This window comes from Salminus brasiliensis, chromosome 10, assembly GCF_030463535.1.
Source record: "Salminus brasiliensis chromosome 10, fSalBra1.hap2, whole genome shotgun sequence".
Lineage (NCBI taxonomy): Eukaryota > Metazoa > Chordata > Actinopteri > Characiformes > Bryconidae > Salminus > Salminus brasiliensis.
Window position 1 is genome coordinate 40,922,025 of NC_132887.1, and position 17,594 is coordinate 40,939,618.

Sequence of the window (17,594 nt, forward strand, 5' to 3'; positions counted from 1 at the left end):
TAATGAGGAACAGCTGGACAGTGTTGCTCCACTCCGTCTGCAGGGCTGTACAGGTGTATCTGACCATGCTCAGATCTCCACTCCTCATTCCACACGTCTTCACCAGGACAGGAGCTCACCTCAGATCATTAGAGGAGCAGCCTGGAGAAAGATCAGAGTGCGATGGTTGATCTCTGACCCCAGATCCACTCAATCTGACCTGACTCGTTTGGAATCTGTTGCGTGTGCTCCTTTCGGTTTTGCAGCAGGAGAAGCTTTTAGATGCTCAAGCTTCATTTCAACTAATCACTCTTCTGGGATCGGAGGCCTTTGGACTCATAACAGCAGGACCTCTGACCTTTTCTCTGACCTCTTTATTTCTGCAGGCTGTTCACATTTGGTCGCCGAGGCAACAGCTGAAAAGACAACGGCTGAGTCAAGTCTACCTGTCTGAGTGAATCACCTGCGTCATAACGGAGAAACGTCAGCGTGGGAATTCCGCCGTCTAACCAGTCAGCATTCCTCAGCCCAGACACTCAGCTCAGTCTAGTCCAGTCTAGTCCAGTTCAGCCCAGACACTCAGCTCAGCTCAGTCTAGTCCAGTCCAGCCCAGACTATCAGCTCGGCTCAGTCTAGTCCAGTTCAGCCCAGACGCTCAGCTCAGCTCAGTCTAGTCCAGTCTAGTCCAGTTCAGCCCAGACACTCAGCTCAGCTCAGTCTAGTCCAGTCTAGTCCAGTTCAGCCCAGACACTCAGCTCAGCTCAGTCTAGTCCAGTCTAGTCCAGTTCAGCCCAGACGCTCAGCTCAGCTCAGTCTAGTCCAGTTCAGCCCAGACGCTCAGCTCAGCTCAGTCTAGTCCAGTTCAGCCCAGACGCTCAGCTCAGCTCAGTCTAGTCCAGTCTAGTCCAGTTCAGCCCAGACGCTCAGCTCAGCTCAGTCTAGTCCAGTTCAGCCCAGACGCTCAGCTCAGCTCAGTCTAGTCCAGTCTAGTCCAGTTCAGCCCAGACACTCAGCTCAGCTCAGTCTAGTCCAGTCTAGTCCAGTTCAGCCCAGACACTCAGCTCAGCTCTGTCTGGCTTAGACCAGGCAGTCTAGACCGGCCCATTTCAGTCCAGACACTCAGCTCAGCTCTGTCTGGCTTAGACCAGGCAGTCTAGACCGGCCCAGTTCAGTCCAGACACTCAGCTCAGCTCAGCTCAGTCTAGTCCAGTCCAGTCCAGTCCAGTCCAATCTAGCCCAGTCCAGTTCAGCCAAGACACTCAGTCCAGTTCAGCCTGGCTTAGACCAGACAGTCTAGACCGGCCCAGTTCAGTCCAGACAGAAAGTCCAGTTCAGTCCAGACACTTAACTCAGCTCTGTCTAGACCAGTCCAGTTCAGCCCAGATTCTCAGTCCAGCTCAGCCTGGTTCAGCCCAGACATGACTGGTCCAGCACAGACACTCAACCCAGTCCGGACTGGTTCAGCCCAGACACTCAGTTTAGTCTAGACCAGTCTGGATTAGTCCAGACGCTCAGTTCAGTCCAGACAGACAGTCTATTCCAGACACTGAGCTCAGTCCAGTCTAGTTCAGTCCAAACACTCAACTCAGCTCTGTCTAGACCAGTCCAGTTCAGCCCAGATGCTCAGTCTAGTTTAGCCTGGTTCAGACCAGACACTCAGCTTTGTCCAGACAACCTAGTCCAGACTGGTTTAGCCCAGATGCCCAGTTCAGTCCTGACTAGTCCGGTTCTGTCTAGACACTCAGCCCAGTCCAGTCCAGTTCCAGTCCAGGAAACCAGTCCTGACTGGTCAACAGGCTCTGTCCCAGAGCAGCTCACCTGTAAAACATCTAACTTCATTTATTAATTTCTGGGCGTGGGAAACCAGGCCGGGGTGTCTAATTACAACCCCGAGCTGTGTCTACACAACACTCTCTCTCTCACACACACACACTCTCTCTCTCTCACACACTCTCTCTCTCTCTCTCACACACACACTCTCTCTCTCTCTCACACACAACACTCTCTCTCTCACACACACACACTCTCTCTCTCTCACACACAACACTCTCTCTCTCACACACACACACACTCTCTCTCTCTCACACACAACACTCTCTCTCTCACACACACACACACTCTCTCTCTCTCACACACTCTCTCTCTCTCTCTCACACACACACACACAGATTACAAAGTGTGCTCTCAATAAATCTGCTTTTACACTCCAGACCTACCGGCTCTGCTTCTGCCTCCAATTAGCTCTCCCACACTAAAGCCTGGCAGACAGGTGGGGCGAGACCCGGCCAGAACAGAACCCCTTTGTTTCTTCAGCACTGAGGAGACCAGTGTTTAAATATACTCACAGAGGTCAAACAAGGTCACCTAACGACCAAAGGAGACCATGAACGTTTAGACTAACTTACACTTCCATACAAACAGCAGCACGTTGTTACAATTAGCCAAACGTCCTGAACAGTCCCGCGCTGTTCTCCTCGAACGACTCCACTTCTCTGAGAGGCAGAGCTGCTGAACTCTTCCCTACATCTAGGAAAAGCTTGAGAGATGGTGAACTATTCACCAGAATTATCCTCCTGGATCTTCTTCTGATATTACTCTGCTTTCAATATTTCACAATATTGCAATCCAGCAACTTTGAGGTTTTTGAAGTATTTATGATGATGACCACTATGATTAGTGAAGATGTTCCTCAGGCAGCCCAGACACTTGACCCGGTCCAGTTCAGTACAGACATTTAGAGCAGTCCAGTCCAGCTCTGTTCAGCCCACTCCGGTCCAGGAAAAACATTTAGCTTAGCTCAGTCCAGGCACGCAATTCAGTCCAGTCTATTTCAGAGGAGCGTAAACTTCAAGCTCTGTGGTCCAGCCGGAGCAGCACTGATCCACTCCTGCCCTCTACTGGTGAGTAGAATATTAACCACAAGACGACATCCAACTCTTACTTAATGCACTTCTACACAGAGTGAATACCTTTGGGTCAGTACTGGCTGTGGAACATGAGGAACTGCTGGCTGCTACGCACTGGAGAGCGCACTGGAGAGCTGGGGAACGCACTGGAGAGCTGGGGAACGCACTGGAGAGCTGGGGAATGCACTGGAGAGCTGGGGAACGCACTAGGGAATGCACTGGAGAGCTGGGGAACGCACTGGGGAATGCACTGGAGAGCTGGGGAACGCACTGGAGAGCGCACTGGAGAGCGCACTGGAGAGCACACTGGAGGACACACTGGAGGACACACTGGAGGACACACTGGAGAGCGCACTAGGGAATGCACTGGAGAGCTGGGGAACGCACTAGGGAATGCACTGGAGAGCTGGGGAACGCACTAGGGAATGCACTGGAGAGCTGGGGAACGCACTAGGGAATGCACTGGAGAGCTGGGGAACGCACTAGGGAATGCACTGGAGAGCTGGGGAACGCACTGGAGAGCGCACTGGAGAGCGCACTGGAGAGCACACTGGAGGACACACTGGAGGACACACTGGAGGACACACTGGAGAGCGCACTAGGGAATGCACTGGAGAGCTGGGGAACGCACTAGGGAATGCACTGGAGAGCTGGGGAACGCACTAGGGAATGCACTGGAGAGCTGGGGAACGCACTGGAGAGCTGGGGAACGCACTGGAGAGCTGGGGAACGCACTGGGGAATGCACAAATAAGCAAGAATAATCGAGTGAAGCGACACTCTTCATCACACTGGGGTTTTTATTCACTGAAACAAAAGAAAATCACAAATACTGAAGAACATTAAGTGCTGCCTGTTTTACAGAAGCTGATTCACACTTTACACTCAACCAACAGTTCCTCTGGTCAGATCATCCCCATAAATACAAACGCCATTCTGTACAACTGACCAAAGGTATAATGCTTATTAACCAAGAACAATGCCCATTAACCTTCATCTAGAGACAGAAACTCACCAACACTGAAACCCATTCCCTCCTCAGCCCACCACACACACACACACACACACACACACACACACACACCCCAATTTCAAGTTTGTTAGGACAGGACGTTCGTCCACACAGGGGACGAGTAATTAAGAAGCCCCGGGAACATCATATAAACATCATATCAAAAAATCATCACCTGAATAAAAACAACCGCGTCTACGAGGCTAACACAGCTAACAGCCAGTGGTAGCTCATACCCCACTAATTAGCACTGCAGCTACGAGGCTAACACAGCTAACAGCCAGTGGTAGCTCATACCCCACTAATTAGCACTGCAGCTACGAGGCTAACACAGCTAACAGCCAGTGGTAGCTTACACCCCACTAATTAGCACTGCAGCTACGAGGCTAACACAGCTAACAGCCAGTGGTAGCTCATACCCCACTAATTAGCACTGCAGCTACAGGGTAACAAGCCTGGGAAGCTTATGGCACCTATTAGCATGGTGCTAACTGCATGAGTAATTCATCACACACCATGTGAAGGACAACAGCTTACTGCAAATTTAAAAACAGCAGCAGCAGCAGCCATCTTCATCATCATCATCATCATCCTCATCATCATCATCATCATCATCAAGTCTGAAGAGTATAGAGAGGCCTGCAGTTAGCACCATGCTAACGGTGTGGTGTACATAAGCTTCCAGTGCTAGTCAGCTCCAGTAGCTCCAGTGTGAAACTAATGAAGCTCCAAATAAAACTCCACTGATCAACGACTTCCATTAAATTACCGACCTGAGCGCCACACACACACACACACACACACACACACACACACACACCCACACACACACACACACCCACACACACACACACACACACACACACACACACACCCACACACATACCCACACCCACCCAAACACACACACTCTAAAGCCCGGCAGACAGGTGGGGCGAGACCCGGCCAGAACAGAACCCCTTTGTTTCTTCAGCACTGAGGAGACCAGTGTTTAAATATACTCACAGAGGTCAAATAAGGTCACCTACCGACCAAAGGGGACCAGAAATTCACTTTGGATTAATAAGTTCAGATGAACGTACATTTCCATACAAAAATAATACCACATTTTAATAATGAGCAAAAACAAACATCAGCTGCCAAATTACACCAATACATACACTTCACTGTAGGGCAGCGATCAGGAGGCCATGAGGCTACATGACCCTTACATGAGCTTTCATTACAGCCGACATAAACATCCAACCTATCTTCTACACCTTCTGCAGTGTCAGAATTAAGACCCACGCCTTTATAAGAACCGAAGCTTTTAGACATGTTAGGTAGCCAGGAAAGGTTTATGTAATGCTGTAAAATAGTGCCCTACTATCTGTGGTGTGTGTGTGTGTGTGTGTGTGTGTGTGTGTACAAGGCTGTGTAAAGCCTCCAGGCTGTGCTTTGGACCGCACCACATGGGATGAACAACACATAAGGGTTCTAGGAATCCTCAACCACCTGGTATTAGAATGCAATAAATGATATCTGAGTAAGTTTAAAACAGTAATTTAACTTTATTGCATTACATATTTTAGGTTCATTTTAATTTAATGAATAACTTAAAAAAAGTGAAATATTTAAGTTGTGAAAAAAATCACTCAGTTTTGTTTAAGTGAAAGCACAGATTTCCTAAATGCTTACATCTGGTCTTATTACGACATTTTTGTTTTGGTTTAAGTCATTTTAGCTGGTATAAGTGTAATTTCATCTGCAGATCATTTTGATTCTTTACAATATAGATAGTTAAAAATGTATAAAAAAAAAGAGTAGCTAAGCATTGAAGTTCAACTTACTAAAACTTGGTGTTTATTTTAATGTAATTTACACATTCTCTAGACAAAATTACTTAAAACAAGTTTTAAAAATAAGATTCATATTCATTGATAATAATTATATTATCAAAATCTCAAAATAAGAAATAATGTATATTGACTAGATTCAGTGAGAAATCTAGTTAATATCTCCTATTTCTCTCAATGAGGTTATTATTATCAGATATTTTTAACTTGTTTAAGTTAAATTATTATAAATATTTTATATCAAATAAAAATTCAGATTTTTTTTTTTATAAGAAAATGCTGCTCGCCGAGATTTCACTTACAGAGCTGTGTACTGTCCGACGGTCTTACAGGTTTAGTGCAGCACAGGCTAATAGAAGTCTGGACTGCCTGTATATTCACACACACTGCACATTTCAGAGGAGCATCCGAGTCTGACTCCGAGTCTGACTCCTGTCCTCTACTGGCAAAGACAAATCAACACAAGAACAACAAACATCACAGTTTAGCTTCGGAAGACATAAAAAATTCCTGAGTTTTAAATCCCGAGGTTTGCTGGCAGCTGAGTTCACATCAACGCTGTGAATGAATTACACTGAATTACACTGCTGCCTAAAATACATTACAAAATACAAAAATACTTAATGTAATTAAAAACAATATTCATTACAACCCTATAAAAATCCTATCTATCTAACTATCTAACTATTAGATATGGCTGTGTAAAAAACAAAAGGCTTCCTAGTGTATTAAACTTATTTGGAGTCCCACCAGAGGGCGCTGTTATTCCATCATTTAGTTGACGTGGTCTTTCACGCTAGTCAAGAGATGGCGCTCTCGTACATCAGTCTAGTCAGCTGATTGCATCCTTCCTCTCTTTGCTGAACAGTACTGGCTCCTTTACCTTAGCATGCTTTAGCATCAGCACCTGTGACAGCAATGATGTTAATGGTAGGAAATCTGGGTAAACATTCTGGAACTGATTCCGGAAGTTCAGGCCCAACCCAACTATACCCGCAACCTACACGCGTTGGAGGTTTAGGACTAAACTATGACATCATTTCATCCAAATGTTCAGGATTTAAACCTGACATTGAAATGCTAAAAGAAGCGAAATCCTCGCTCTGACCCTAGAAGGTCATGCTCAATCTAGAGGTACCCTCAAACTCATCCTGTTTGAGCTTCAGGACTGACTTCTTTTGGAGAATTTCATTGGCTATTTCAGGATTGAAACCTGGAATCTAAAAGCTGAAGCGGAAAGAAACTTCGAGATTTGATTCCTGCTAGTCATGTTTGAGCCTTGTGTAAAGGATTGAGCATTTGACTGACGATTTCAGGACTGAAACCTGGAAAGCTAATGCTAAAAAAGGTTCTAGAGGTTCCGGTCTTCCAAAATTCATAAATGTATTATGTTTATGATCTACAATTTCATTCCTGAGAGTATTTCGTTGACCATTTCGGGTTTGAAACCTGGAAAGCTAATGCTAAAAAAATATTCTTAAATTCTTCTTAAATTAATTATGTTTATGTTTAATAAGCAAGTTCAATCCTGATTATTCCATTGACTATTTCAGGTTTGAAACCTGGACTCTTAAAGCTAACGCTGCCTAACACTGACACTAAAAGACATGTGGGTGCAAATTTTGGATCCGATTCTGGAGGTTCCTGCTCAGTCCTAGTGATGTAAATATTTAATTAATTAATTACATCCTAATAACTAATGATGTTTGGATTTCAATCCTGAGATCAGGTTACTTCTCTGAACAGAGTTACGGAATCTAAAAGCTAATATGCAGATGTAGTTTGGGGTCTTCACTTCACAGCAGTTCAGATTCCAGAAGCAGTCCAGGTTCCTAAGGATGTCCAACCTTTTCAACCCGTTTGAAAATGTAATATTTTGGAATCTGGTGTCAGTTCTACCCAAAAACGGAAACAGAATGTATTGTGGGGAGTGGGGTGGGGAGTGGGGTGGGGGGTGGGGTGGAGGGTGGGTTTTAGAGCTGCCATTTTTTCTCCACCTCCACGTTTAAGGGAGAAGAAAACCCTACTATCGGTTCCTTCTGGCTCAGCTTTTCAGCAGGTCTCCCAAGTCGTAGGTATCGAAAAAGTCCGACACTCCCTCTCCGTCCTCCAGCCCCCAGAGGTAGTCGTCGTGGTGGTCGAGGGGAGGCGAGAAGCTGACGAACGAGGGGTCAGGGGCGAAGGCCGTGCCAGGCAGCTGATCCTCAGTGATCTGGAGTAGGCTGGGAGGAAGACCCAGTATTCCCTCCACGTCCAGCAGGGTGGTGCCCTGAGTGCTGCTGTCCATCAGGGGCTGGGGTTTAGAGGGTGCGGCTAGGGAGAAGAACAACCAAAGATTTTTGGACAGCCTAGCTTTAGCAGATCACGCTAACCACTGTTCACTGTAATCATGTTAGTGTACGAGGTGTCCATGACGACCCCACCCGCTCACCTTCAGGGCACTGCTGCTGTTTGGGGGTGCACGGCGGATGTAGAATGTTGGTTTGGGTAGTGTGAAGGACCCCGTTGCTGAAGTCTCTTCTGGTGGCCTTCACTGGACTCACTTCCTCCAGACCCTCCTCTGGACACAGGTACACCTCGATAGCACCATTCCTGCTCTTTAGGTAGATCTGCATAGTTCCCTGCTGATGAGCAACGGCACAGGAGAATGAAGAGCAATGCAAAGACGTTCTGATTGGCTCTGAGCTGCGAGTGTTTAATACAGAGACGTTCTGATTGGCTCTGAGCTGCGAGTGTTTAATACAGAGAGGTTCTGATTGGCTCTGAGCTGCGAGTGTTTAATACAGAGAGGTTCTGATTGGCTCTGGCTCTCACCTCAGTTGCTTCTGGTAGCTCTAGTTTGGTTCCTGAAGGAGCTTTGACCGCGATGACCGTCTGGTCCTGCAGACTTGATATACACCGGATGTCCTGATAGGTCACATATCCGAACGTGGGCGGAGTTAAGCATAAATAACTTGAATGAACTGGAATGGTCAGGTTTTGAGATGTTGTTCATTTGACTGTTACATATAATGGGCACACTTGCACGTGCACACACACACACACACACACACACACACACACACACACTCTGAAAGCCTGAAAGGATATCTCTGGTTGTCCTTGTTCTCGGTCAGTTCTCGGAGCTGGTTGTTGCTGGACTGGATGAGCTCATCCAAAACTCTCTCCTTTCTCTCTAACTCGGCCAGTTCCCTCCGCAGGGCACTCGTCTGCTCCGAACCGCCTGCCGAGCCTTCAAACACACCACTCACCCTAACACACACACACACAGTCAAAACAAAACACTACAGTACAACCCTTTCCTTTCTGTGCATTTCAAACACGTCGGCCCATGTTCTAGATAACAGACTAATCAGACTTTTAAGCGCACTTACAGCCACTGGATGTTGTTTTTGGACTTCTTGCGGATGAGTTTGACCCCCTCCAGCACGTTGGTGATGTCGTAGATTCGTCTCTTCTGGACCTCCAGCACCTCAGTGGCCCAGTTCAGGTCAAGCACGCCGTCGGCCGACTCGCTCAGCAGGCCCACAAACTTCTTGGTCAGCAGGCCGAGGGAGGTGTCATACCGCGTGCGCTCGCCCGGAGACTTCGGCGCTGGTGGAGGAGAGGAAATAATGTATATAACTGACCCTACATTCATATAAAACTAACTCTATATATGGAACTATATATCATATACAGTATTCCTCCCTCAGAGCTCACTGGAGCATCACCTCAGAGAGTGAATTTACTGAAATTAGTACATTTTACTGTGAGTTACTGTGTATTTAACTGTATGAATATATATAGCTCAAATATATAGCTAAACTGTATATAATTAGGGACGCACAAGCGTGGAAATTCTGTCCCATTGTTGAGACTAAATTCACCTGGATCAACATTACAGAGAAATAGAACATTTATTAGTGTGAAACTCTATTACTACTAACTGTAGATGTGTAATACTACTACTGCTACTACTACTACTAATAATAATATTAATATTAATATTAATATTACAAAAGCAAAATGAATTAGAATTTAAAAATGATTAATACTAATAGCAAAGATAACACTAATCCTAATAATACACAATATTACTTCACTAACTGAAAATATTAATCACTAAAAGTAAGCCTTAGACAAATATGTCTATGTATTTTCTGCTTCTTTAGAAATTATCTGAAGATTAATAACAGCTTTAACTCCAGCATTAAAGGTTCTAAAAACAAGGCTTTTCTAAATGGTTCTCACTCCTATGGCTAGGCGGTGTTCGCTTTGCCTTTGGGGTAGCAGCTGCTAATACTAATATTAAATAAAATAATCTAGACAATTATGATAAACAATTACTAATAATCTTTAATAATGATAATAATATCAATATTAAATGTTAGCTACAATTTTAACAAGATTTCTTTAACTACAGGAATACAATTTGATTATTTAAGTCTATATATTAGAACTAAAGGTTCTACACTCTGATGGAGCAGCATTGCTCTTATACAACAACTAGGTTCTGGAGAACGTTCTAGAACAGGGCTTTTACTAAAGGGTTCTCACTCTTTGGGCTGGCGAGTCTGGCGATGTTTGATTTGCTTTTGGGTGTTCGGAAACCCTGCAGATACAGAGGATCCTCCAAATCCAACCTCCGCTTAGCCTGCCGAGAGAGAGAGAGAGAGAGAGAGAGAGAGAGACAGAGAGAGAGACAGAGACAGAGAGAGACAGAGAGAGACAGAGAGAGAGAGAGAGTGAGAGAGAGACAGAGAGAGACAGAGAGAGAGAGAGAGTGAGAGAGAGACAGAGAGAGAGAGAGGAGTCAGGAGACATTTCAGTACTTCTATATAATTAAAGCTTGAGTTATGAAATTTGGGAATATTGCAGAATACAGAATCAGGTCCTATTGCTGCAGGTTATCCAGCATGGTAATATTAATAACTAGGGATGAACATGATACCAGAATCAGTACAATTGACAATGTATTCAAACTTCAGAAGACCAAAGTGTCGAGGTGGTGCTCGGTTACTACGCTAAAAATGGCGCTATGTTACACAATATATTTCTCTGTGATGAAGACCCCAGTGATCCGAGTCCCAGTTTGCTCCTATTACACAACGCTCATGTATCAGCGTCCAAGTAAAACACCGGATATCAGTGCTGGACGCCCCTATCAGGGCCAACCTACAGAACTCGGTTACGACACGGTGAAACTAGCTGTATATTAAAATGTCATGTACGCCGTCAGCACCATATTTGCTGACGTTCACACTCAAAGTGTCCTGCGTCACAAAGAACAGAAGGGCTGTGAAGAATGGCAGCATTATAGTGAAGGAGGCTACATCAACATAGCAGCAGGTAATACCAGCACACACCACCAGGTGTCGCCCTTGCAGTGCACAAGAGCTGAGCCGTTGAGCCTGATTTAGCTTAACACATATAACCTAAATAGAGGGCAAATTGTGTCTGGAGTCACACACACACACACACACACACACACAGATATATAGTCTTAAGTGAGGTCTTAACGCTTATTAATTTGTAAATAAGAGAATTATCAGACTGGGACTGATCTCAACATCCAGCCATCAGTGTAAGAGCTGTGTTAGTGTAGTCCAGCTTCAGAGTACTGCTGTAAGGGGCTGTACTTCACTCTCTCTCTCTCACACACACACACACACACACACATTTGAAAGTGGATTCTGGAGTGTGGGTCTATTTGTGTAGAATACACAGCTCTTCCTAAACGGCTCAGCACAACGACCACACTTAACAGCCCTCACAGCCCGGCCTTTACAACCCGGCAGGAAGCCCCGCCCCTCCTGACCCTGCTAACACTCCTGACCCATTCACATTCAAACCCACCGGAGACGGCTCGGAGCAGCCCGTCTGCTCGCTACGTCAGCGGCTAGTTCAGAGCGCCGTGTTGGCGAGATCCTGGCGATGCGGTGCGCATCCTACGATACTGGACTTACGATTCAGTATACTGTGATAGGATTTACACTGCACCCCTTGCTGACACAGATGTGCAAATGCACACACACAGCTTGTCTAGTAGAGAAGTACTACCAATAGAATAGGACTCTCTGGAGCAGATCAACATCATGACCCTATTGGCTCCATGCTGCCTAATGCCAGGCGTGGACTAGAGGGGTATAAAGCCCCCCAGCATTGAGGAGCTGTGGAGCAGTGGAAGAACTGTGTTCTCTGGAATGATGGTGGTGGAGCTCCATCCAGTACTTTTGATAGGGGTGAGGTGGGGAGGTGAGGTCACTTCGGGACAGTGCGGTCAGTGAAGTCCATCACAGCGACTACACAACAGACCCTCAGGCCATTTCAGCTGCTGTTCATCGCCTTCTAACATTACTGAGCGCCAAGCGAGGAGAATCGCTGAGGTCGTTAAGGAACGAGATCCAACACATGCTGAGCTTCAAAAAGCTGCAGAACCCTGATCATACTGAGCCTGTAGACCAGATCTTAGCCCACAAGCCAGTCCACAAGTCTCCAGGGTTTAGAGCTTTAGTGGAGATTTAGAGCTTTAGAGCTTTTACTCAGTTTTATTGCTTCATTTTATCCAAGTCTGAAAACACATGGTTAAAAAATGACACTTTTAACTTAATTATTCAGTCATACTCATTATTCATTATTCAGTAATTGATTCTAATGAAGAAACTATCATGAATTATTTGGTACATGTTTGTCTTGTGGAGTCCCACAGGGTTCTGTTCTAGGGCCTATAAAACTGATTAGTAATGACAGTGAGGAACTAAAGCCTGGGTTCACACACAGGCTCTAACGGGGTAAAGGTTTTAAGCATCACACCCCATATTATATTAAGCAGAGTGTTCAGCTCTTTTCATGTCATCCTATTCTAAACCCATAGGCATTAATATGGAGCCGGTCTCCCTTTGCAGCTCTAACAGCAGCAAGATTCGATGATTAAGAGGCGTCCAAATACTTGTGTCATTTAATGTGAAGACTTCTTTTCTCCACTTTTCGACGTTTTTCACTTTTGCCAGTTGTTCTTTAAACTGTGTCAGAATTCCAAAATGAATAGAGCAGCAGAAATGCTCCAAACTGAGACATGTTACATGTGCACACATGGTGTGTGTGTGTGTGTGTGTGTGTGAGAGAGAGAGAGAGAGAATCAGTAGAAGAAGGCTGGTATTATCCCTAAACCAAATGAGCTGATCCACCTGTCACTGACATCTGCAGCGAGAGCAGGTGGGAGAGGGAGGAAACCAGAGAGGTTTCTGTTTCTGCAGCTCTAAACTGCTCGCTCTCGCGCACTCTTTCTCTCGCACTTAGTTTAAAACTAAAAAGCACCAATCACGTCTTAGCTGACGGAGTAAAGTTGGTGTAAGGTTGGGGAAATAAAGTGAACTATGGTTTTAACAGGGTTTGGGGAAGTTGTCAGTGTGGTAACTCGGCCCAGCCCGATTCCTGGATTGCTGTGCAGCTGCGCTCGGGTTGTTGTCTCTGTGGGAAAGGAGAAGTGAAGACGTTTGCTAACAGAGTCACTGATCCACAATCAGTTTCCACATCAGACTTTACCCAACTCTGCCAACCGTCCCATCTGAGGCTGATAGGGTCAGCCGCTATCTCGAATGAGCGTGTGGATCATATGATCATTATAGAGCATTATAGAGCGCCCCCTACGCTTCCTGTAGTGTATTACAGTCTGTCAGAATGAGCATGTGGATCATATGATCATTATAGAGCATTATAGAGCGCCCCCTACGCTTCATGTAGTGTATTACAGTCTATCAGAATGAGCATGTGGATCATATGAACATTATAGAGCATTATAGAGCGCCCCCTACGCTTCCTGTAGTGTATTACAGTCTGTCAGAATGAGCGTGTGGATCATATGAACATCATAGAGCATTATAGAGCGCCCCCTACGCTTCCTGTAGTGTATTACAGTCTGTCAGAATGAGCGTGTGGATCATATGAACATTATAGAGCATTATAGAGCGCCCCCTACGCTTCCTGTAGTGTATTACAGTCTGTCAGAATGAGCGTGTGGATCATATGAACATTATAGAGCATTATAGAGCGCCCCCTACGCTTCCTGTAGTGTATTACAGTCTGTCAGAATGAGCGTGTGGATCATATGAACATTATAGAGCATTATAGAGCGCCCCCTACGCTTCCTGTAGTGTATTACAGTCTGTCAGAGTGATGGTTTGAACCTTTGAATAAAACTACAGGCCGGTTGAAACCAACTGTGTGCTAGAACAAGAAAAAACCCTGATGTATAAAGGCTACAGGTCGTGGGCGCCACACACACACACACCCAGTTGTGTATCTGAGAGGAAACGTGCAATGCTTTCCTCACACCCAAACCACAGAGAGATGAGTAAGCAGTGACAAAACGCAGAAAATTACCATCAAAGCTGAGAAAACAGGAGTGAAACTGGCTGAAACACCTTGGTCGTCTTTCAACACGGCAGGAAAGCCTCTGTTTCGTAACTCCGCAGAAAATGGACACGCGTTTAAATCACTGACCGCAGAGGTTACCATCACAGAAGCCTTCAAAGACCTGTCATTATTAACTGAACTGATCTGATATTCCACAGCATGTGGAACCTGCAGGTTCTAAGCAGCTGTATTTATATACACACACACAGGTGGTGGATAAGGGGGGCTACTGATAATAAGGCTAATGCTGCTAATAATGAATGGTCACCACTTATAGTTAATTAAATGGCGTCATGCTATCAGACTGGATATCTGCACTGCATCTGATCTCCCCAAACACTGTGACCTTTCAGAACTCGTCTCAGAACGCCTACACACACACACACACACACACACACACACACACACACACGCTCCTCAGCCACACCTTAAGACACACTCATCTGGGGACAGGTCCTCCAGTGTTAGGAGGGAAGAAAGTTGCAGCTCCTCAGACCTGCACCACAGCACAGCAGCTGTTTTAGGCTCACAGAAGGTGTTAGGCTGAAGGGGGCAGGGGCGGGGGCGGGTTGGCGTTAAAGGGGCAGTTAAAGGCCCATTCTGGGATAAGACGGACCTGAGCGTCTCGTCTCACACCCCGGAGTGCTGAAGATGGGGGGCTGGGGGGTTTCAGCAGGACAGATGTGTCTGAGCAGGACTGGGTCACGGGTCTGCACCGTATTGGAAATTCCAGCACACACCATTAACGTCTGAGACGGCGGGGACGTCCCACAATGCGACAGTTGAGCAGTACACACACACACACACACTGGAGACGCACCGATACCAAACCTAGTCTGATGCTGATATCAGATACTGTTCACATGCATATGCTATGCGGGTTGCTACGCTGCTCCAAATTGTTGCTATGATGTTTCTAAGATGCTGCTATCCCATCCTGAGCTGGCCAGGCTCTTAAGGTGTCCCATGTGGTTGCTAGGTGACTGCTATTGTATCATGGTTGCTATGAAGTTAGTAGGCCATTGCTTTAGAATTCCGGGTGGTTGCTGTTGAGTTCAAATGGGTCATAAGGTGTTGCTAAGATGTTGCTATGGTATCCCAAATGATTGCTAGACATTCACTGTTGTACCATGGCTGCTATGAGGATGCTAGACTGCTGCTATGGAATCCATGGTGGTCGCTGCGGGGCTGATTCCTGTGGTCTGCATGGGGTTGCTAAACAGTTGCTATGCTGTTCAAAATGTCTGCTGTGGTTGCTATGGTGTTGTTAAACCACTGCTGCGTTATCCCGTTATGGTGTCTAGGCGATTGCGAATGTATCATGGGTACTATGAGGATGCTATGGTGTTGTTAAGCCATTGCTATGCCATCCCACGTGGTTGCTAGGCAATGGCTAGGTGGTTGCTGTGGCTCTGATATGGTGCTCCAAGTGGTGTTGCTAAACACTTTCCATGGTCTCCCATGTAGTTGCTATGAGATTGTTAGGCAGTTGATGTACTTTGCCACCAAGTGGTTGCTATGGTGTTGCTAAACAGTTGCTATGGTATCCCATGTAGCGGCTGCAAATCATGAAGACATTAGAGTTGTGTTGGACTTTTTTAACTGTTGCTTTAAGACCCCCGCTCAGTCAGACAGAAACTAAGACAGTGATGGATCAGCATTTTCCCCTCCAGTGTGAGGAGTGGTGGTGGTTGTGGTGGAGGAGGGGGGGGGGGGGGGGGCAGTATGTGGGTCAGACAAAAGGAAACATCTACAATCGAGGATCCACAGACTTCCTCTGGTCGCAGTACTGCTACAGAAATACTCTATTACACTGTAATAACACACAGCACCAGTTACACTTTCACACCCGTCTGATCAAATGCATGTTCATGTACTAATGTGTATACGTTTAGATTACTACTGCTTATGAACAGCTTATGTCAGTATTCAGATGCCGTATATCACCATAACGGTCCTTATACGCACTTCGTTCATGTGTGATTGCAGAGATCTGGTTCAGAAACCCCATATACTGTATTCAATCCATCATTATCATCAGTATGTATTTAATACACTATACTGTGTCCTCATTAGCTGTTTATAACACTGTTATAAATGCAAACAACTTCACAACACTCGAATAAGCACTGAATAATAGCCATTTAATAGCCATTTATTGACCCTATATGTTAAGATTTCTTTGTAATGAAGCTTTATAACAGCCTTATAAACGAAACAAAGCCAAAGCCTTGTCATTCAATCAGGCTATCTTTAGATTTCTGTCATTAACTATTCATGAACGCTTTTCACATGACACTCCAATAACACATCATTCAAAGCCTCTACTCAGTCTAGTAAATATTAATATAAGCTATATAAGCTGTGCTCGTTTTGAAACGTTATTCAGTGCTTATGAATGTGTTATGAAGTCCCTGTGTAGGCACCCTTCAAATAAGGCTCTACCCAATATGTGAATGAAGCTCCTGTGGACTGCTGTAAACCCAGATCTCCAGCTATGACCTGCCATGACCTCGACATACTCGCTGAGACAGGTCGGGCGGCCTCGAGCAGGTGTTTGGGGGGGTGATGAATAATGCAGCTGACGGGCTTCAGTAAAGCTGAGTAAACCAGTTTGGGAGTCACATGGGAATCAACAAGTGTAAACACACGGGTCACTACGATAAAGAACAGACAGCAGGTGTACCCTCATTTACTCTCACACACACACACACACACACACACACACACACTCATAAACCAATAGACGGGTCAATAACTCTTGACCTACAGGTAGCTCCTGGCCCTGTGAGTGTTTGGGAGTCCTCAGGCTGGTTGTGCTGGTTGTTCTATCGGGGGTCTAAAACTGGCCGTTGCTGGGCTGTTGTTGTTGGTCACTAGGGTAAGACTCTTCTTCTTGCCAAGTGGTTGCTCTGGTATTCCAGGTGGTTGCTGTGGTGTTGCTATGCAGTTTCTTTGGTATACCTAGTGTTTGCTGGGTTGCTTAAATGCAGGCGTTATTGCATTTTAGGTGGCTTCCAGAGTGTCTCAGGTGGTTGCAGTATAGTCGCTAAGGTATTCCTGGTGGTTGCCTGGGTGTCTCAAGTCATTTCAAACTTTCTTATATGTATTTACTAAACCCCCTACTGACTGACCACCTACCTATACACACATAGCTCAGAGTCCATACACACACACACACACACACACAGCTAAACAAGCTACTACAGGGTAAAAGGCATGACGTATACATATATACACAGACAGTATGTAATATATATGTGTGTATATATATATATATACACACACACACACTGCTACAGTCAGCAGTTTCTCTGTGTGTGTGTGTGTGTGTGTGTGTGTGTGTGTGTAGTATGTACTGATCCTGTATTTAGAGGATCTACACACTTACCGGGAGTCGTGTGTACGGGCTGCAGCTCCCCGAGCGCCCTCCATCCGTTCTGCCACCGCACGCGACCGCGAGCAT

General features: G+C 45.7%; 2 protein-coding genes across 2 annotated transcripts in view; both read right to left on the minus strand.

Annotated features, from left to right (window-relative positions):
* asap3 (ArfGAP with SH3 domain, ankyrin repeat and PH domain 3) overlaps positions 1 to 451 on the minus strand; it is a 22,416-nt gene extending 21,965 nt beyond the window's left edge. Inside the window, exon 1 of the mRNA XM_072688911.1 lies at positions 443 to 451. Coding sequence (XP_072545012.1) covers positions 443 to 451 — 9 coding nt within the window. The remainder of the gene's footprint in view (positions 1 to 442) is intronic.
* Positions 452 to 7,775: 7,324 nt separating this feature from the next.
* e2f2 (E2F transcription factor 2) lies at positions 7,776 to 17,594 on the minus strand. The gene is made up of 7 exons (XM_072690621.1): positions 17,520 to 17,594; positions 10,271 to 10,367; positions 9,106 to 9,325; positions 8,822 to 8,983; positions 8,546 to 8,660; positions 8,163 to 8,355; positions 7,776 to 8,044 (listed from the first exon to the last, which is right to left on the minus strand). The coding sequence occupies exons 1-7, from the start codon at positions 17,592 to 17,594 to the stop codon at positions 7,776 to 7,778; spliced, it is 1,131 nt and encodes a 376-aa protein (XP_072546722.1).